This window comes from Talpa europaea (genome assembly GCF_964194135.1).
Source record: "Talpa europaea genome assembly, chromosome: 16".
NCBI lineage: Eukaryota > Metazoa > Chordata > Mammalia > Eulipotyphla > Talpidae > Talpa > Talpa europaea.
The window spans coordinates 17,694,994-17,711,187 of record NC_140084.1 but is presented as its reverse complement, the minus strand read 5'-3'; the positions used below and the strand labels follow the sequence as shown (position 1 = coordinate 17,711,187).

General features: G+C 43.2%; 1 protein-coding gene across 1 annotated transcript in view; it reads right to left on the bottom strand.

Moving 5' to 3' along the window:
- BCO1 (beta-carotene oxygenase 1) overlaps positions 1 to 3,537 on the bottom strand; it is a gene marked incomplete at both ends in the record, with an annotated part of 36,043 nt that extends 32,506 nt beyond the window's left edge. Inside the window, one exon of the mRNA XM_084256838.1 lies at positions 3,474 to 3,537. Coding sequence (XP_084112964.1) covers positions 3,474 to 3,537 — 64 coding nt within the window. The remainder of the gene's footprint in view (positions 1 to 3,473) is intronic.
- Between the last annotated feature and the right edge of the window lie 12,657 nt (positions 3,538 to 16,194).

Here is a 16,194-nt window from a genome sequence, read left to right as displayed (position 1 = left end):
AGGGGGTTGAGTATTTGCCTCACAAAGACATGAGGAAAGAACATTCTAAAGTTCTGATAGGCAATATGGCGCCATCAGCCCTGAGAGGACACTAAGTGTGAAAGACAGCCCAGATTTCCAAGATTTAACATGGGAAAAAGGGTAAAAGAGCTCATGAGCAATTTTACAATATTGATTACACGTTGAACTCATACTACTTTGGATATGTCAGGTTAAATATACTGTTACTTTTAATTTCACTGGCTTCTTTTTACTTTTTGAATGTGGCTGTTAGAAAATTAAGCATGACACCATGGCATGTGTTATATTTCTGTTGGACAGCACTGCTCTAGAGATAGGCTTGTTGGGATAACAAATAAAACTACTTATACCTGAATGGGTATCACTGGAGGAAGGTGATCCAAGGGATCAAAGACCAGGAAATGTTACAAGCTGCTTAGTAAAGACTAGACGGTAATTGTCATCTAAGCAAGTCCTAAGCAAGTTACCAGGCACCAAGTGACACAGAGGTCAATGACACCACCCTAAGGGTTTTGATTTGCTGCTCAGAAGGGGGCCCTATTGACAGAACAGGGAATGACAGCATCAAGTTTGTCCCTTGCAATATTTTTATTGCAATAAAATTCATATAACAGAAAATCTACCATTTAGAAGTACGCAGTTCAGAATATTGAGTGGCCGCTACCTCTAAATAATTATAGAATATTTCCATCACCCCCAAAAGAAGTACCCATTGGCAGTCACTCCACATTCCCCACTCCAGCCCCTAGTAACCACAAATCTACTTTTCTCTCTCTAAAGATTTACTCTTCTCGGTGGAATGTGCTCGGATTGGTTTCTAGCATTTGTCTCTGATGGCAGGTAGTATGCAGTGTGGACCGGAAAGGAGCCAAGGGGAGGCAGGTAGACCAGAGACCCAGGGTAGCAGCAGTGGAGAAAGAGGAAAATGATGGAGGCCAAAGACATGGATAGAATTTGGGAGTTTGACTAAATATGGGTAAAGGACAAGAAGCACTCAATGCCAGTGTGTCTTGCCTGGAGCAACTAAGTGGGTGGTGGGACTACTCAGAGCCCCCAGACGCAACAGAAAGAGCAGGCTGAAGCAGAGTAGGGCAAGGAATCTGAGAAGGTGGAGAACGTGCTAGATAGAATCATGTATATTGTGTATATGCAGCAGCTGTTGCAGGTGGATTAAATCACTGAGTCATGGCATAATTCTATGTGGCAGGTGCACAGTGGACAAAAGAGAAAACTGAGGCAAGAAATACCTAAGAAACTGACCAAGGAAGGCCCAGAGCCAAGCATGCAGAGCCGGGCACAAAGCCAGAGGCCTGGACAAACAATTTCACATAGACACCACCTTTAGTTTAGCTGTTAGCCAGTGGCCCCTGGCCAGTTCAGTGGACTTGACCCAGGGTTGGAGGATGAGATTGAGATCAGAGGCTGTCTTATCCTGGCCACCTGGCTTTGGGCACATCACTGCCCCTGTCTGACCATCAGTGTCACATCCATCCAGTATGGAGACATGCTTTACAGAAGTGAGTGGAATCAGCTAAAGGGCTGGTGAAAACAGATTTCTGGGCTCCAACTGCCCCCCACCAAGTGCTTGATTCAGTGGTGTGAGTGGGCCCAGGAACCTGTGATGCTAGCAGGTGCCAGGCAGGGCTGGGGGCTATTCTTTAAGAATAGCAGAGTTAGAGGATCTTTGAGGTTGACTCAGTTTCCTAAGTTCTGGGATTCTTGTTTTATTGACTTTCCAAGCATTTCCAGGCAGTCATTAAGTGTGAGGTGTAAAGGGAGGGAGAGTGGCAAAATGCTGAGGGCATAAAAAGAATGCTGGATATAGTGTGACCTCTTTTATAAAATTAAAAAAAATACACCTTTGGTTTTTTGGAAACAAATAATTATAAATATAGTATGTATTAGTACTATCTATATCTACCTTTTAAAAACTTAAAGAACAGGGGCCTCCCTGGTGGCACAAGGGGTTAAGATGCAACCTATGAAGCTGTCCGCAGCCTCTGCAGCACAAGTTCGATACCCTGGCTTGCCAGGGAGCAACCCACATGGTGCAGCAGACCTCTCCTGACTCACCCGCTGCTCCCCTCAGCAGTATATTTCAGTCAGTCTGCCTGTTCTGCTCCCTATTCTGTCTGGTGAATCTTCTCACCCCTCATACCTCTGGCCTGTACCCCAGCTCTTGTTAAGCATAAATAAATAAAATCTTTAAAAATAATAAATCCCTAAAGAATATACTCATAAAATATTAATAAAGTTTAAGAAATGGAATACATTGATTTTAATTTCTCTGTTCTCATTGTTCTTTCAAGTTACACGCACATGCATGTACACACACAACTGTGCATTACCTCCCTAATCAGAAAAAATATACATAAAAGCTACTTTTCTTTCAAAGCCTTGCAAGGCAATTCCTCAGTCAAAAAGCTCCAGTATGGGGGACCTCCCTGGTGGCCTAGGGGTAAAGTCTCAGTGCTATCACTGCTGCAGCCTAGGTTCAATGACTGGCCAAGGAACTGACCCACATGCTGCAGCAGACCTCTCCTGTCTCACCTGCTGCTCCCCTTGGCAGTGTGTTTCAGTAAATCCATCTGTTCTGCTCCCCAATTTGTCTCTGGTGAATCCTCTTACCCACCACACCTCTGGCTTATACCCCAGTTCTATGCAAAAAAAAAAAATTAATTAAAAAATAATAAGTAAATAAAAGCTCCAGTATGCCTTTCCTCTTAGGGGGCTCCCACTGTTGTCTTCTGCTAGTGAATATCATTCCATCCATCTACCTGAAGATGAGAACACCTGTGTGCCCAAGCTGACCTGCTCAGAACACCCCATAGTCACCCTGGGGTCCAAGAGTTCAGAAATAGCCACTGTCCTTTACAATCTAAATAAGATGGTCCAGGAAAGTGGACACATGGAAGAGGAGGTGAGAACTGGAGAAATAACGGATGAAGAAAATGAGACCCACAGCCCTGTGAGGCATCTCATTGGGCTCTGCAGGTCCACGTGATGCTGAAACCACCCCTGTGAGCACCCGAGAGATCACACTGGCTTCTGCATGTACACCCATGCAGGAGTAGGAGCTCACACACATGTCTCGAACCATTTTGAAGTTAATTTAGGATGCACACATTTGTACACATAGACCACGGATATGGAAAGGGCACTCTTTGGTGGAATCATCTGAGTGCACAAACCAACTGCAGCATTTCTGAGATGTTTCTCTTGGAAACTGTGAGAAGAATTCTTTGGAAATGGAGTTTTTGTGCACAAAAAGCATAGCGAGGTTTTCAGAGAATGTGTCTGGATTGAGTCATCCCCCTGCTCCCCCAACACACACACTCACACACACACACACACACAGCTTTCCAGATTTCCCAAAAATAAATTACACTATTACTTTCATAAATAGAAAAAAGAACACAGCTGAGAAGAGCCAGTGATTTAAACACACTCACCTCTCACTTTGGCAGTCACGGCTTCCTTGTATTCTTTCATATTTTTGCCAAATAACATATCCATCCTAAAAGGCAATGAGTGAACGTGATATTGACAGTGACTGGTCCTCCTCTGTGCTCTTCTGTCCTGTTCTTCTTCGCTTCCTCTTCTGCTGCAGCTTCTTTCTTTGATATCACCTTCCCTTGGGATCCTGTTTCTCTAGTTGCTTCCCCCACTTGGTTGGCTCTGAATTTCTCTCTGAGGGCCTGGTATATCTTGGCATATGTGGGGAAAGCTGTGCTTGGTCAAAGGCCACTTTCCCTAGCCGTGAGTCCTAGTTAATCTTCAATCCTCCTATTGTACTCCCAATTCTGCCACGCTTGTTTCACTTTTGACTTTACCTTCCTCTTGCCCCCTCCTCCAAAAAAAAAGCAGGTTTCTGGGCTTAAATTGGCCAGATGATTTAGTGGTGCTATCAACTTAGATATGTTTTCTGAAATGATCTAAGCCAGGAGGTGGAAGGTTTAGGATCAAGATAAGAAATGAGGCTGTAAGGCCTGACATCTGGAATCGGGGGTGCCCAAAGCACGTCCATCAGCAGAACTGCTGCTGCGCATGAACTGGGCTTCCTCTGCACAAGTGGTTATGGCTTGTTGCTTTGTTTTGCATAAAAGTCCCTGAGGTTCCTTCTCCTTGAAAAATCATACATAAAGAATGACAAAATTTATTATATATATATTTTTTGAGAAGACAAAATGCTTTGTGTAACCCATTTAAACAATAAATCCAGGGAACAAAATGCTCTATTGAGAAGCTATGAGAAAAAAGTGAAACATTAAAATTCAGCTCTATTTCCTGGTCTATCAAGAGGGGGCAATGATGCCTAAATTTGACTCCATTTGATGCCATGGCCTAAAATCCTATTCAAGTAGAGAGGAACATGGGATGAGGAACACGGGATGAGTTAGTGAATTCATCTGAACTCATGTTGCTTAAGGAAAGCAGCAGCCATTCCCTCTCTGGGTAGAGTAAGAAGAGGTTCCCTGATGTAGCAGTTGAGCATGGTCGTGAGGTTTGGGTGGAGACTGTTCCAGCCTCCTTGGCATTTATGGCTTCTACCCATGACCACACATTCTGGTTGACAGCTTTAAAAAAGTGCCAGGGTAGGTCCCATTCCACATACATGGATTTGAAAGAATCTTTAGTATCTTAAAAATACGTTTACCATATTGAGTTGGCTCACACACTGTTGTGGAGGGCTGGTAGATCTAGAATCTACAGGGTAGTGTGGCAGGCTGGATATCCAGCCTTTAGTCCAATGACACCCTCTTGTTCAAGGGACGTCAGTCTTTGTTCTATTAAGGTCTTCAATTGATTGAGAGAGGCCCACCCACATGATGGATGGGACACAATTCAGTCCATGACAATATCACAATGGCACAATGAGTTTATGGTAGAAGCTTAGGCTGAAAGTAATGGAATATCCACTGAAACTCCAAGGATGTACATGCACCTCAGCTATTGAATATTCTGGGTGTCCTGGGGGCTTGAAAGCCCATCTAGGCCAGAGTGTCCCAACCTCACAGCCATCCCCAGGGGGCTGGTTGAATTCACATCCTCTTCACCATCAGCCTGAGTATAGATGGTTAGCCCCATTTGACAGATTAGGAAAGTGAGGCAGAGAAGAGCACCCAGCACTGGGCTTTATGCTGAAAGCAAAGGTGTTCCAAGCAAGAGACCACATCCAAAGAGGTCATTAATGTGGCCATTTATCTATGCTGTCCCTCACAGTAGCCACTAATCAGACATGGTTATTTAAATTTAAATATAAACATAAACAAATTACAATGACATTAAATTCCTCCTTTACACTAGCCATATTTCAGGGTTCCAGAGACACCTGTGGTCAGTAGCTCCCCTTTTGCTCAGTGCAGACACCAAATACTTCCATTCTTAAGGAAAGTTCTATTGATAGTACTCAGCTAGCAGGGGAGCTGAGATGGCATTTCTATGTGATTAAGATGGACAGAGGCTGGTATGACCACATGACAAGCTGGTTAAGGGGTTATAAGTGTCACAGCAGTCCCTGATGGGCGATAGTATAATTGTGAATTAATCCATCATGCATTCATTCATTCAATCATTCTTAGTTCCACAAATACAGAGTCCCACCCAACCAGCAGGAGCAGTTCTGCCTCTGAGGTAACACAGCCTGGGGACAGAGGAAGGAGGAAAATCCTCCAGGGCAGGGAGGCATGGTGAAGAGGTAGGAGGTCCACAGGCTTCCTGAAAGGAGCAATGCTGAGCTACCTGAAGGCAGTGACTACATACAGAAGCCAGGAGGAGCCCTTCGAAACAAAACAGCTTCTACAAAGACTTGGAGACATCATACCACATGGATTAAGGGAAAAGTGTGCATGCAGGAGAGGGAGTGGGAGCCAGAAGAAAAAGTGAAAGCCAGAAGAGGGAGGGAGTGAGGAAAGAGGCAAATTGTACAGACTGCAGACTGGAGGCTGGAGTTCCCGAGAGGGCAGAGAGAGAGAGGAGGGTTGGGTTTCCCTGCTGATCAGCAGGTCCCTTCTCAGAGTTCAGCTGGGTGTCTCCTAGGGATTCCTCCCAGTTCACCAAAGTTTGCATCCATTGGAAAGCTGCCTCCAGCACCAATCCACAGTGCAAGAGGATTGCTTCCACAGGGGGCAAGGCATGGTACACAGTCTGCCTTGGGAAGGCCCCAAGATACTCATGAGCTGAGCAGGAGGCTTCATCTCCTCCCACTGGGTGTGCTCCCCTCTGGATCTTGCACACACCATATCCTCTAATCCCACAACAGACCTGGCAGTCACTAGTGTTACCCACAACTAAAGCTCCGGGAGGTAGTGCCCCTGGGCCAGAGATCACATGACAAGTGGCAGGGAGGAAGATTAAAAAAAATTTTTTTTAATTGTTCATTTGTACAATATTTGATTTCTCCCCTCATGTGGAGTCCCCATAATTCTCCCATTACTACAGAACCTGTGACTATGACCATAGTCCCTTGTGCTCTTCCCTCCCCTGCTTTTACCCTTCTCCCTCCTCTTCTCTTGCTATATGGCTCGGATCTATGATTTGCCTGCAAGTTTTGTCATTTTCCTGATTCTTTTGTTCAGTTTCCCTATATTCCCCCGATAGGTGAAACCATCCAATATTTACCTTTTTCCTTCTGACTTATTTTGCTTAGCATAATCCTTTCCAATTCCATCCGTGTTGCCACAGATTGCATGTGTTTAACTTTTTTGATTGCTGAGTAGTATTCCAATGTGTGTGTGTGTGTGTACACATACACACATATATATACATATACTACATCTTCTTGGTGCATTTATCTGTTTTGGAGCATTCAGATTGTTTCCATATCTTAGCTATTGTAAATAGTGCTAGAATAAACATAGGAGGACAGGTTTCACTTCAAATTAGCATTTCTTTGCCCTTTGGGTATATTCTCAGGAATGGAATCACTAGATCATATGGTAGATACATTTTTTTAGTGTTTTAAGGAACTCCACACAGCTTTCCGTAGTGGCTGAACCAATATGCATTCCAACCAGCAGTATAGGAGAATTCCTTTTTCTCCACATCTTTGCCAGCATTTGTTGTTGCCAGTTTTTTTTTTTTTTTTAATATGGATCATTCTCACCAGTGTGAGGTGGTATCTCATTGTGGTTTTGATTTGGATTTACCTGATTATAAGCGATGTTGAGCATTTTTTCATATACCCATTGGCCATTTGCATTTCTTCTTTTGAAAAGTGTCTTTTAAGCTATTCTGCCTATTTTTTCAATTGGGTTGTTTGCTTTGTTTTTGTTGAGTTGTGCAAGACTTTGAAGATCTTTGCTATTAGTCCCTTATCAGTTGTATGGTGTGCAAATATTTTCTCCCAATCTGTAGGGTGTCTCCTCATTTTGGTTACTGTCTCTCTTGTCCTGCAGCAGCTTTTTAGTTTGATGTAGCCCCAGCTATTTATCTTTTTCTTCATTTTCTTTGCTTCTAGGGATGAGTCTTCAAAGATATTTCTGAGGTGTATGTCATGGAGTGTTTTGAGAGGTAGGAGTTTTGAACATTTAACCTCCATAATTTGGGGAAGGATGTGAGAAAAGGAGGCCAGATTTCCCAGAGAATGTATCACATCCATAGAACAAGTCATCACGGGAAGAAGAAAAGCTGGATTTTATAAGGAGAGCTTTTGTGCCATAAAACAACAGGCTTATTTTGCAGTTCTGTATCTCCTGTTATAAAGTTATTGCTTAAAAGGAGTTAATATTTCCCTTTTGGAGATAATGGTATCATATCTAAATTGCTTTGCAATTTTCCAATTAAGCTAGCTTATAAACGGTGCCTCTAATTAGCCAGGGTGATACAATAGTTAACCCAGTAGTCTCAGATAGCAAGGTTCAAGGTAACAGGCAAAGGCCCAGGGGAAGTGTCAGTCCCCTCCCTGAGAGAGAAGCATGGGTGGCAAGTTCAGAAAACTCAGCTCTCCACAGGCCTGTTCAGGAAATGGGGTGTTGGGAACGTGGAGGGAACTGCCCTAGGACTCCCAAAGCAAACACTTCATCACCAAACAAAGGACCACAAATTGCACCATTAACAATAATGAGGATTCATTAATTCCACAAAGTATTCTGGCACAATAGAGTCTGGTGTCAGGTTGGGTATTAGAGATAGAACAATGGGAAATCATAGCCCCTGATGCCAATGACCTGAGAGCCCAACAAGGGGGAAAGGAATACAGATGGCAATCCCAGTAATATCAGGTCACACATGGAGAGAGACTGAACTAACCTGAGACACAAGGGCTTTACTGGTAGAAAAGAAATGCCTTTTAAATCTAGAGCTAGAAGGCTTCAACTTCCCACCATGTACTTCAGGGCCCAATCAGTGAGGCTTAGCAAAACTTCAGAATGGCCTAAATGATAAAGACTAGGGATCACAAGCATTGGCAAGGGTGTAGAGAAAAAGGAACCCATATGCACGGTTGGTGGAAATGTAAGTTGGTGACCCTTTTATGGAGAACAGTATGGAGATGCCTCTAAAGAGTAAGACTAGAAATGTTACAAGGCAGTCCCAATACAAAACGAGTTGCCTGACTGTGGGTCCTCACCCGCGTGCTTAAAAGGACTTATTAATACTCTACTGCAGGCACACACAAAAGGTTAATAAAAGGTTTATTCACAAGGGAAGGGGAAATGAGGAAATGTACAACTCAGGGAGAAAAGTGGGAGACAAAGTTTTAAATGAGTCCTACCCGATCCGCCGACCTGGAAACCCAATGGCACTCTGAGAGCTGGCGGTGAGCCACAAGCAGTGAAGCCAGGAGGCGTGCGAGAGCCCCCAAGGCCCATGTGTCTGGTTTTTATACCCAACCTGGCTGCTTAACTCCACCCTCAGGTCCCAGCCACCTTCCCTTTGGTGGTGACGGGATTTGTCTTTCCCAATGTCTTGATGGCTCCGGTCTGGAGTGGGGGTGGGGTCCACAAAGCCTGTATGAAATTAGCTCAGGACATCATTTCCCCCCAACAGAAACACCATATGATCTACCAATTCCCCTTCTGGTATTTATCTGAAGAATATGAAAACAGTAATTTGAAGAGATAGATACACTCCTAGTTTCAGAGCCCACACATAGAAACAAGTTAAATGCCCATCAACAGATGACTGGACAAAGAAGATGCAGTATATATACTCAGTGGAATACTACTCGGCTGTTAAATCTTGATGAAATCTTGCCCTTTTTGACCACATGGAAGGATAGAACTTCAGGTGATTATGGTAAGTGAAATAACTCAGAAAGTAGAAGACAATTACCAGATGGTTTCTCTCTTAAGTGGAATATAAAGAAGCAAAGCAAGTGAATTAACAAAATAACTCAGAATCTGACAACGAAATAGAGGCTACTAAAGAGGCAGGGGAATGGAGCTGGAGACACTCTTCTCCCTACCAGCAATCCCCCCATTTCAACCCCCACCCCATACCCATTTTTCCTGGTTTTTTTTCAAGATTCAGTTTACCAGACAATCTCTAGAAGCAAACAACTAAGCACATGTGAGTGAACCTGCAGGCCTCACCTATACACATGTCTGAAAAATCAAGAGAACACTGCCTACTCTTTAGTGACCAAGGTCATTTTTCACTCAGAGATGGTTCTCAAGTATGGAATTGAAACCTCAAGCATGGAAAGTAGCAGGACACAGCTCAGCTGAACTGTGTGAGTGTGTTTCTCAGGATTTGATCTGACAATCTGTGACGTGAAGTGGAATCAGCAACATGAACACCAGAAAGATAACTTAGTTAAATAGGGTGTGGAGTCCACAGTACGAATTATGAAGATGTTCATGCCAGACATCCCAGCCCTGGGCATTGACCTTTGTAGGCAAACCCCAAGACGAGGAGGTTTACTTGGGTGGTAAATCCAGGAGATGGTGCATTTGTAAGGCTGTTGCCAAGATAGGCAACTGAAGCTCCTTCTGGCTGAAGAACGCTGGAGATGGTGTGAACATACCTTGGCATTATCTAGAGGGAACTGGGGGATTGATCCATCAACTCTTGTCAAACAAGGATGAGACTTTTTCCCAAGAGACAATAACTTCCTGGTACTTCCATCTGCTCCTCATGCAGAGGGAGACTTTGCAGGTGTTTGCACTTTAGAAGGCTTACAGGGTGAGCATAAGGGTCAAGGTGGGTCATGGTGTTTGTTATATTAACTGAAACTAAAGTACTCATTAAATAAAGCAAGGATTCGAACCTGGGAAGCAGTCCCGTATATAGATATCACTCTGGGAGAGCTGTTCTAATAAACACAAGTTTGAATTTAGTTTACATAGGTAGGAGCAGTGAGTCACAGACATTAAGAATGCAATTATTAACAGGAGGGGCTTCTAGTTCTAAATTGTTCCAATCGAAAGATACGCTGGTGCTAGAGGAAGGCCATGGGGGGTTGACTGATTATTTTAGTGAGGTAACATTGGTTAACAACACTGTATGTGATCCAGAGGCACAGGATCATATATCTTCAGATGCATGTCACCACAGCACACCCACCACCACCACACCATAGTCCTTTACCCTAGACAATTGTGCCCCCTTCATTCTGCAGATTTCTAGTGACTGATATTGGACTGGGTTTGGTTTACTCTTTGTTTTATTTCTTTATCAGTGAAACTAAGTAATGCCTGCAGGACTTAATTGTGCCCCCTTCATTCTAGAGATTTCCAGTGACTGACAATGGACTGGGTTTGTTTTACCCTTTGTTTTGTTTATCAGTGAAAGCAGGCAAAACCTGCAGGGTTTAATCCCTTGCTAAAGAATGCACTGCAGGGATGCAAAGCCTGGATACCCATTGTTAAATGTTCTTTACCTGGCTCCTAGGTCTTGGGTCGGTGTGGAGACTGACTTTTTCTTCAAGCAGCAAAATTCCTGCATAAGTGACTTGATGGATCCCGTTCACACAAAATAAATCTATGAAAATGGTTTTGCATGCCTGCTAGACAGCAGGTTCTCAGAAAATTTGACAATATGTTCAGTTACAATTCTTAGGAGATAATGCAGCCTAGCTAAAGGGGTTAGTGCGAGAAGATATTCACCGCGGTGTTGACTAGAAGAGCCACGCTGAACACAACAGATAACTGGAAACCACACAAACTAGCAATAAGGGAATGGTATTTAGTAAATATCCATTCAGTAAAAGGAGACTTAGTCACCACCATCCCAATGTCAAAGCCCTTAGCTACCTGGAAAAGGTTGGCCTTCTATCTGGGAATGCAGGCTCAACACGAACACTCTAAGAATGATTCTAAACATCTATTTTCTGGGAAGAAGTATACAAAGAAAGCACACAAAAATGAAAATATATTAGAGTGATGCAGCCATGAGGATTCTTTTGCTAGTGCCATTTAGATGGAATGGAATGCAGAGATTCATTATGAGCCATGAAAACTCCAGTCCATATGCGATACTGTACTCTGGTTGTTGTAGAGCAACCCCGATACAAAACGGGGTGCCTGACTGTGGGTCCTCACCCGCGCGCTTAAAAGGACTTATCAATGCTCTACTGCAGGCACACGTGAAAGGTTAATAAAAGGTTTATTTACAAGGGAAGGGGAAATGAGGAAATATACAGTTCTGGGAGAAAAGCGGGAGACAAAGTTTTAAATGAGTCCTACCCGATCCGCCGATCTGGAACCCCAAAATGGCGCTCTGAGAGCTGGCCGCCAGCCAGGAGCGGTGAAGCCGGGAGGCGAGCGATCGCGAGCCAGAGAGAGCCCTAGGCCCACGTGTTTGGTTTTTTATATCCAACCTGGCTGCCCAACTCCAACCTCAGATCCCAGCCACCCTCCCCTTGGTGGTGATGGGATTTGTCTTCCCCAATGTCCTGATGGTTTTAGTCTGGAGTGGGGGTGGAGTCCACAAAGCCTGTATGGGATTAATTTAGGACATTACTTCCCCCTAACATGGTCTCTGCCATTGTTCTCTGGATCCTCTCCTGAACAGACAGCTTGCCCTTAAATTCTTGCTTCAGTTAGCAAGAATAGGTTGCGAAACCCAACCTAAGTGGGTCTATTCCTAGGACTGAGAATATGTGGGCCACAGGCATGAACATATTTGTGGCTCTTTTTATGGATTCCATGCCTGATTTAAACCTAACTCATTCTCTATTTTCATTTGCTGAGCCCCAGAATCAGGATATGGAGGCTCAAACTGCTAAATGAGATGACTGGAAATGCACTCACATGGACCCAGCCATGTCTTGCTCCTTTTCTTCATCCACACAGAGGTCAACTCATGCTGGGAGCTGACATCATCCAGATGGATTTCATGGCTAGGAGTCTGCAATTTAAAGAAAGGGAAAATGGAATTTAGCCTGCATATTTGCACTTGTTATCAAATGTCTTCAAGCACGTTCCATGAGGGACATAAATTGCGCCTTTATCCCCACAGATACATTATCTCTGCCCGCAGCGCTCCACGTAGTCTTCCAATGGGAGTCATTAGAAGCTTGGCCCTAGTGATAAGAGACCAGTTCTGCTCAGTCCGAGCTGTAGCCTGTGAGTCAGCGAGGACATGGAATCCTGCCCCGGGTGGGGTCCAGATGTTAGAGCCACCCCAGAGGGCTTGGAAAGGAATCTGGGAAATACAGGGCAGTCCCAGGGTCAGTCCCAAGGCCCTGGAAGATGGGCCAGGCTGATAAATTCTCCTGGAGGGGTACTGGGTGCATGGCACAGAGGCTGAGTGATAATACTCCTTCCCCTTGAGAAATTCGCAGAATAAACTGACCCAAGTGACCACTGCTGGGTGATGGGATAACAAAACCTGGTAAAGCTCTACAACCGGATGTCATTCAGCTATAAAAAGGAATGAAATACTGGCACCTGGTACAGCACTGATGAACCTTGACAACGTCATGCTGAGTGAAAGAAGCCAGATAAGAAAGGTCACATATTGTAGCATTCAGTTTACACGGAATGTCCAGAGCATGTGGGCCCCAGGGCCTACGAGGAGAGAGGGGTGGAAGCAAGTTAACAGCTTAAGACCAGGTATTAGACAACTGTGTTCTCTAGAGTCTTTGGCTGTTTACCTGACACCATTTTTGAAGGTTCCAGAGCCCCACCACGTGGCCTGGCTCCCTTCTCCAACCTCTAACTGCTAACTTAATTTTGAAAGTTATCATGAACAAACAACATGATTCTAGAAGGGAAACCAAGAGCTAAGGTGGGGGATCTATTTGTTCTGGGAAGACCTTCATTCAACATTTATCCTATAAACATATTGAGAACCACAAAAATGAACAAGGAGTGAAACATGGATTCTTGTGACACTATCGATGAAACTTGAAGACAATGATGCTAAAGGGGCCAGTCACAAAAGGCAGTTTATATAAAATTCCCAGAATAGGCAAATGTGCAGACACACAAAAAGGACACTTGTGGTTGTCAGGGGTTATGAGGTAGCAGGCAGGGTGGGGCTGCTAATGCGTCTGGGGTTTCTTTGGGGGGAGATGAAAATGTTCTAAAATTGGTTGTGGTGAGGGATGTACAATCTTGTGTAATATTTAATAAAAAAAAAACTATTGCTTGTGTTAAAAAAGAAAATTAGAGAACAAAATGGCTTTATAGAATGATTCATGAGTCAGGCAGCATTCACTTAGATACTGCAATGAAATTAAGTATTAAGTCTTAATTTGGGGGTCTTTTCTCCTTATTTTTAACACTTTATATTTTATTTTTTAATAATAAATTTTATTTTTATATTCCCCATTCAATTGCAACCCCCTTATTTTGACCCCAATCCCTCCCCTCCTGCCCCCTACCCCCATAGAGTGTCTCTGGTTCATAGTTTTTTGTTGATTTTGATTTTCACTTTCTTATAGTTATTCATTTTCCTGGTCCCTTATTTAAGTTTTCTAGATTCCTGCTATGAGTGAGACCATCCGGTATTTTTCTTTTTCTTTCTGGTTTATTTCGCTGAGCATGATCCCTTCCAGCGCCATCCATGTTGCTGCAAATTGCATGTGTTTATCTTTTTTGAATGCTGAGTAATATTCCATGGTGTATATGTACCACATCTTCTTGATCCATTCATCTATTTTTGGGCATTTGGGTTGTTTCCATATCTTAGCTATTGTAAACAGTGCTGCTATAAACATAGGGGTGCAGGTGTTCTTTGGAATTGATGTTTCTGTGTCCTTTGGGTAAATACTTAGGAGTGGAATTGCTGGATCATATGGAAGCTCTATGTTTAGTAGGTCCAGAAATCTCCTCACAGCTCTCCATAGTGGTTGGACCAGTTTGCACTCCCACCAGCAGTGCAGGAGAGTTCCTTTTTCTCCACAACCTCGCCAACATTTGTTGTTGCTAGTTTTTTTAATACGTGCCATTCTCACTGGTGTAAGATGATATCTCATGGTAGTTTTGATTTGCATTTCCCTAATGACAAGTGATGTTGAACATTTTTTCATATGCCTGTTGGCCATTTGCATTTCCTCTCCAGAGAAGTTTCTTTTTAGTTCTTCTGCCCATTTTTTGACTGGATTATTTTCTTTGTTGTTGTTGAGTCTCATCAGCTCTTTGTGGATTTTTGTGATCAGTCCTTTATCATTAGTGTTGTGTGCAAAAAAATGTTCTCCCAGTTGGTGGGGTTTCTCTTTGTTTTTGTTATTGTCTCTTATTTTAAATGGGTGGATTGTATGGTATATGACTTGCAGCTTCATAAAACTTTTTATCAAAAACAACATTAAAGAAACCCACAGGGGAGAAGCATATTATACAAAGTTACCAAAGAAAGTGATGTTGGAGGTGAGATTTAAAAGGGATCAAGGAATGATGGAAGGGAAGGAACAGCACAAGCAATGAGTTAGGATACTTAGCAGACTGTGATTTTGACCTTGTGAGGAGATGAGTCCTTGAGATTTGGGGAGAAAAAAAGAAACCATTATTTTTCGAACAGGTGAAATATTTTCATGGCATAAAAAAGAAAAGCTCCAAAAATGTGGCAAACGAAATAAAAGTCCCTTCCACCTCTGACTCCCACTCACCAGCGATCCCTTCCTCAGGAAATCACTATTACCAGGCTCTTACATGTTGTTCATGTCAAACGTGTACAAATAACTCTACATACATGTGTATATGTACATGGACCACTGACATGTCTTCCACTTTGCTTTTAATATTAGCAAACATTTTAGAGAGACTTCCCAATTTGTATGTAAAGAATTCGCCCACTTCTTGTGGGCTTGTAGGATGTACCACATTTTGTTAACCAGTTTTCTAGCAATGGGCATTTAGTTTGCTTCAATTGTTTCTTCTTGCAAAGTTCTGTAGTGAATAATCTTTTATACATAGGATACTTCACATAGGTACAACTTCATTGGCACCAAGTTTCCTGTAAGTGGAATAACTCCAAGGCAGAGTTTGTGCTTTTTAATGCTGATTGATATTATCAAGCTGCCCACAATGGTCAAGGGTCAGAGAGTCTACTTTCCCCACATATTGGGGGTGTGTTTGGAAATATTGTCAGGGCCCAGCTCATACATAGCATTGTCTACAAAGCTAGGAATTTTGGACTTGATCTCAAGAACATAGGCATCTGCTGAAGGCTTTTGGCTGTGGGTGAGAATAGGCAAGTCTGAAGTTTTGAAGATAATTTTCATGAGGACATAAATACATTCTCTTTACAGACATGAAATGTCTGACAGGGGAAAACACCTCCATCAGGATTGAAGCCATGCTGGGGAGACAGTGATTATCTTTTGGGTACAGTCATCACTCTAGACAATGGACTTGGAGATGAGCACACCCCAGGGTTTTTTACCCATAACTCTCACTTTCCTGACATTTTTCTTTTATCACATACTTCCCACATGCTGATGGTGTCTCATGAAACATTTGGTAATCAAGGGTAAATACATAAAACCAATAGCAAGGAGTTTTTATCTGAAGCCAAGCATTGACCAAGTGACAAGCAGACCGGTGATAGAACAGCTTTATCTTTCTCTGCAAGACCATTGTGCAATTTAATTAAACAAAGAGCTGGGGAAAGCAAAAGGGCAAATACATTCACCCTGAGTCTTTTGTTTCTTCAAGAACAAGCAGGTGCTATTGTTTGATGCAAAGAGAGAAGGGATGATGGATGGCAGGTGGTTGCAAAGGCACCGGCATATGAAGGACCGAAGAACGTGTTCGATCCATCCAGATATTCTGGGGGTGGTTAAGG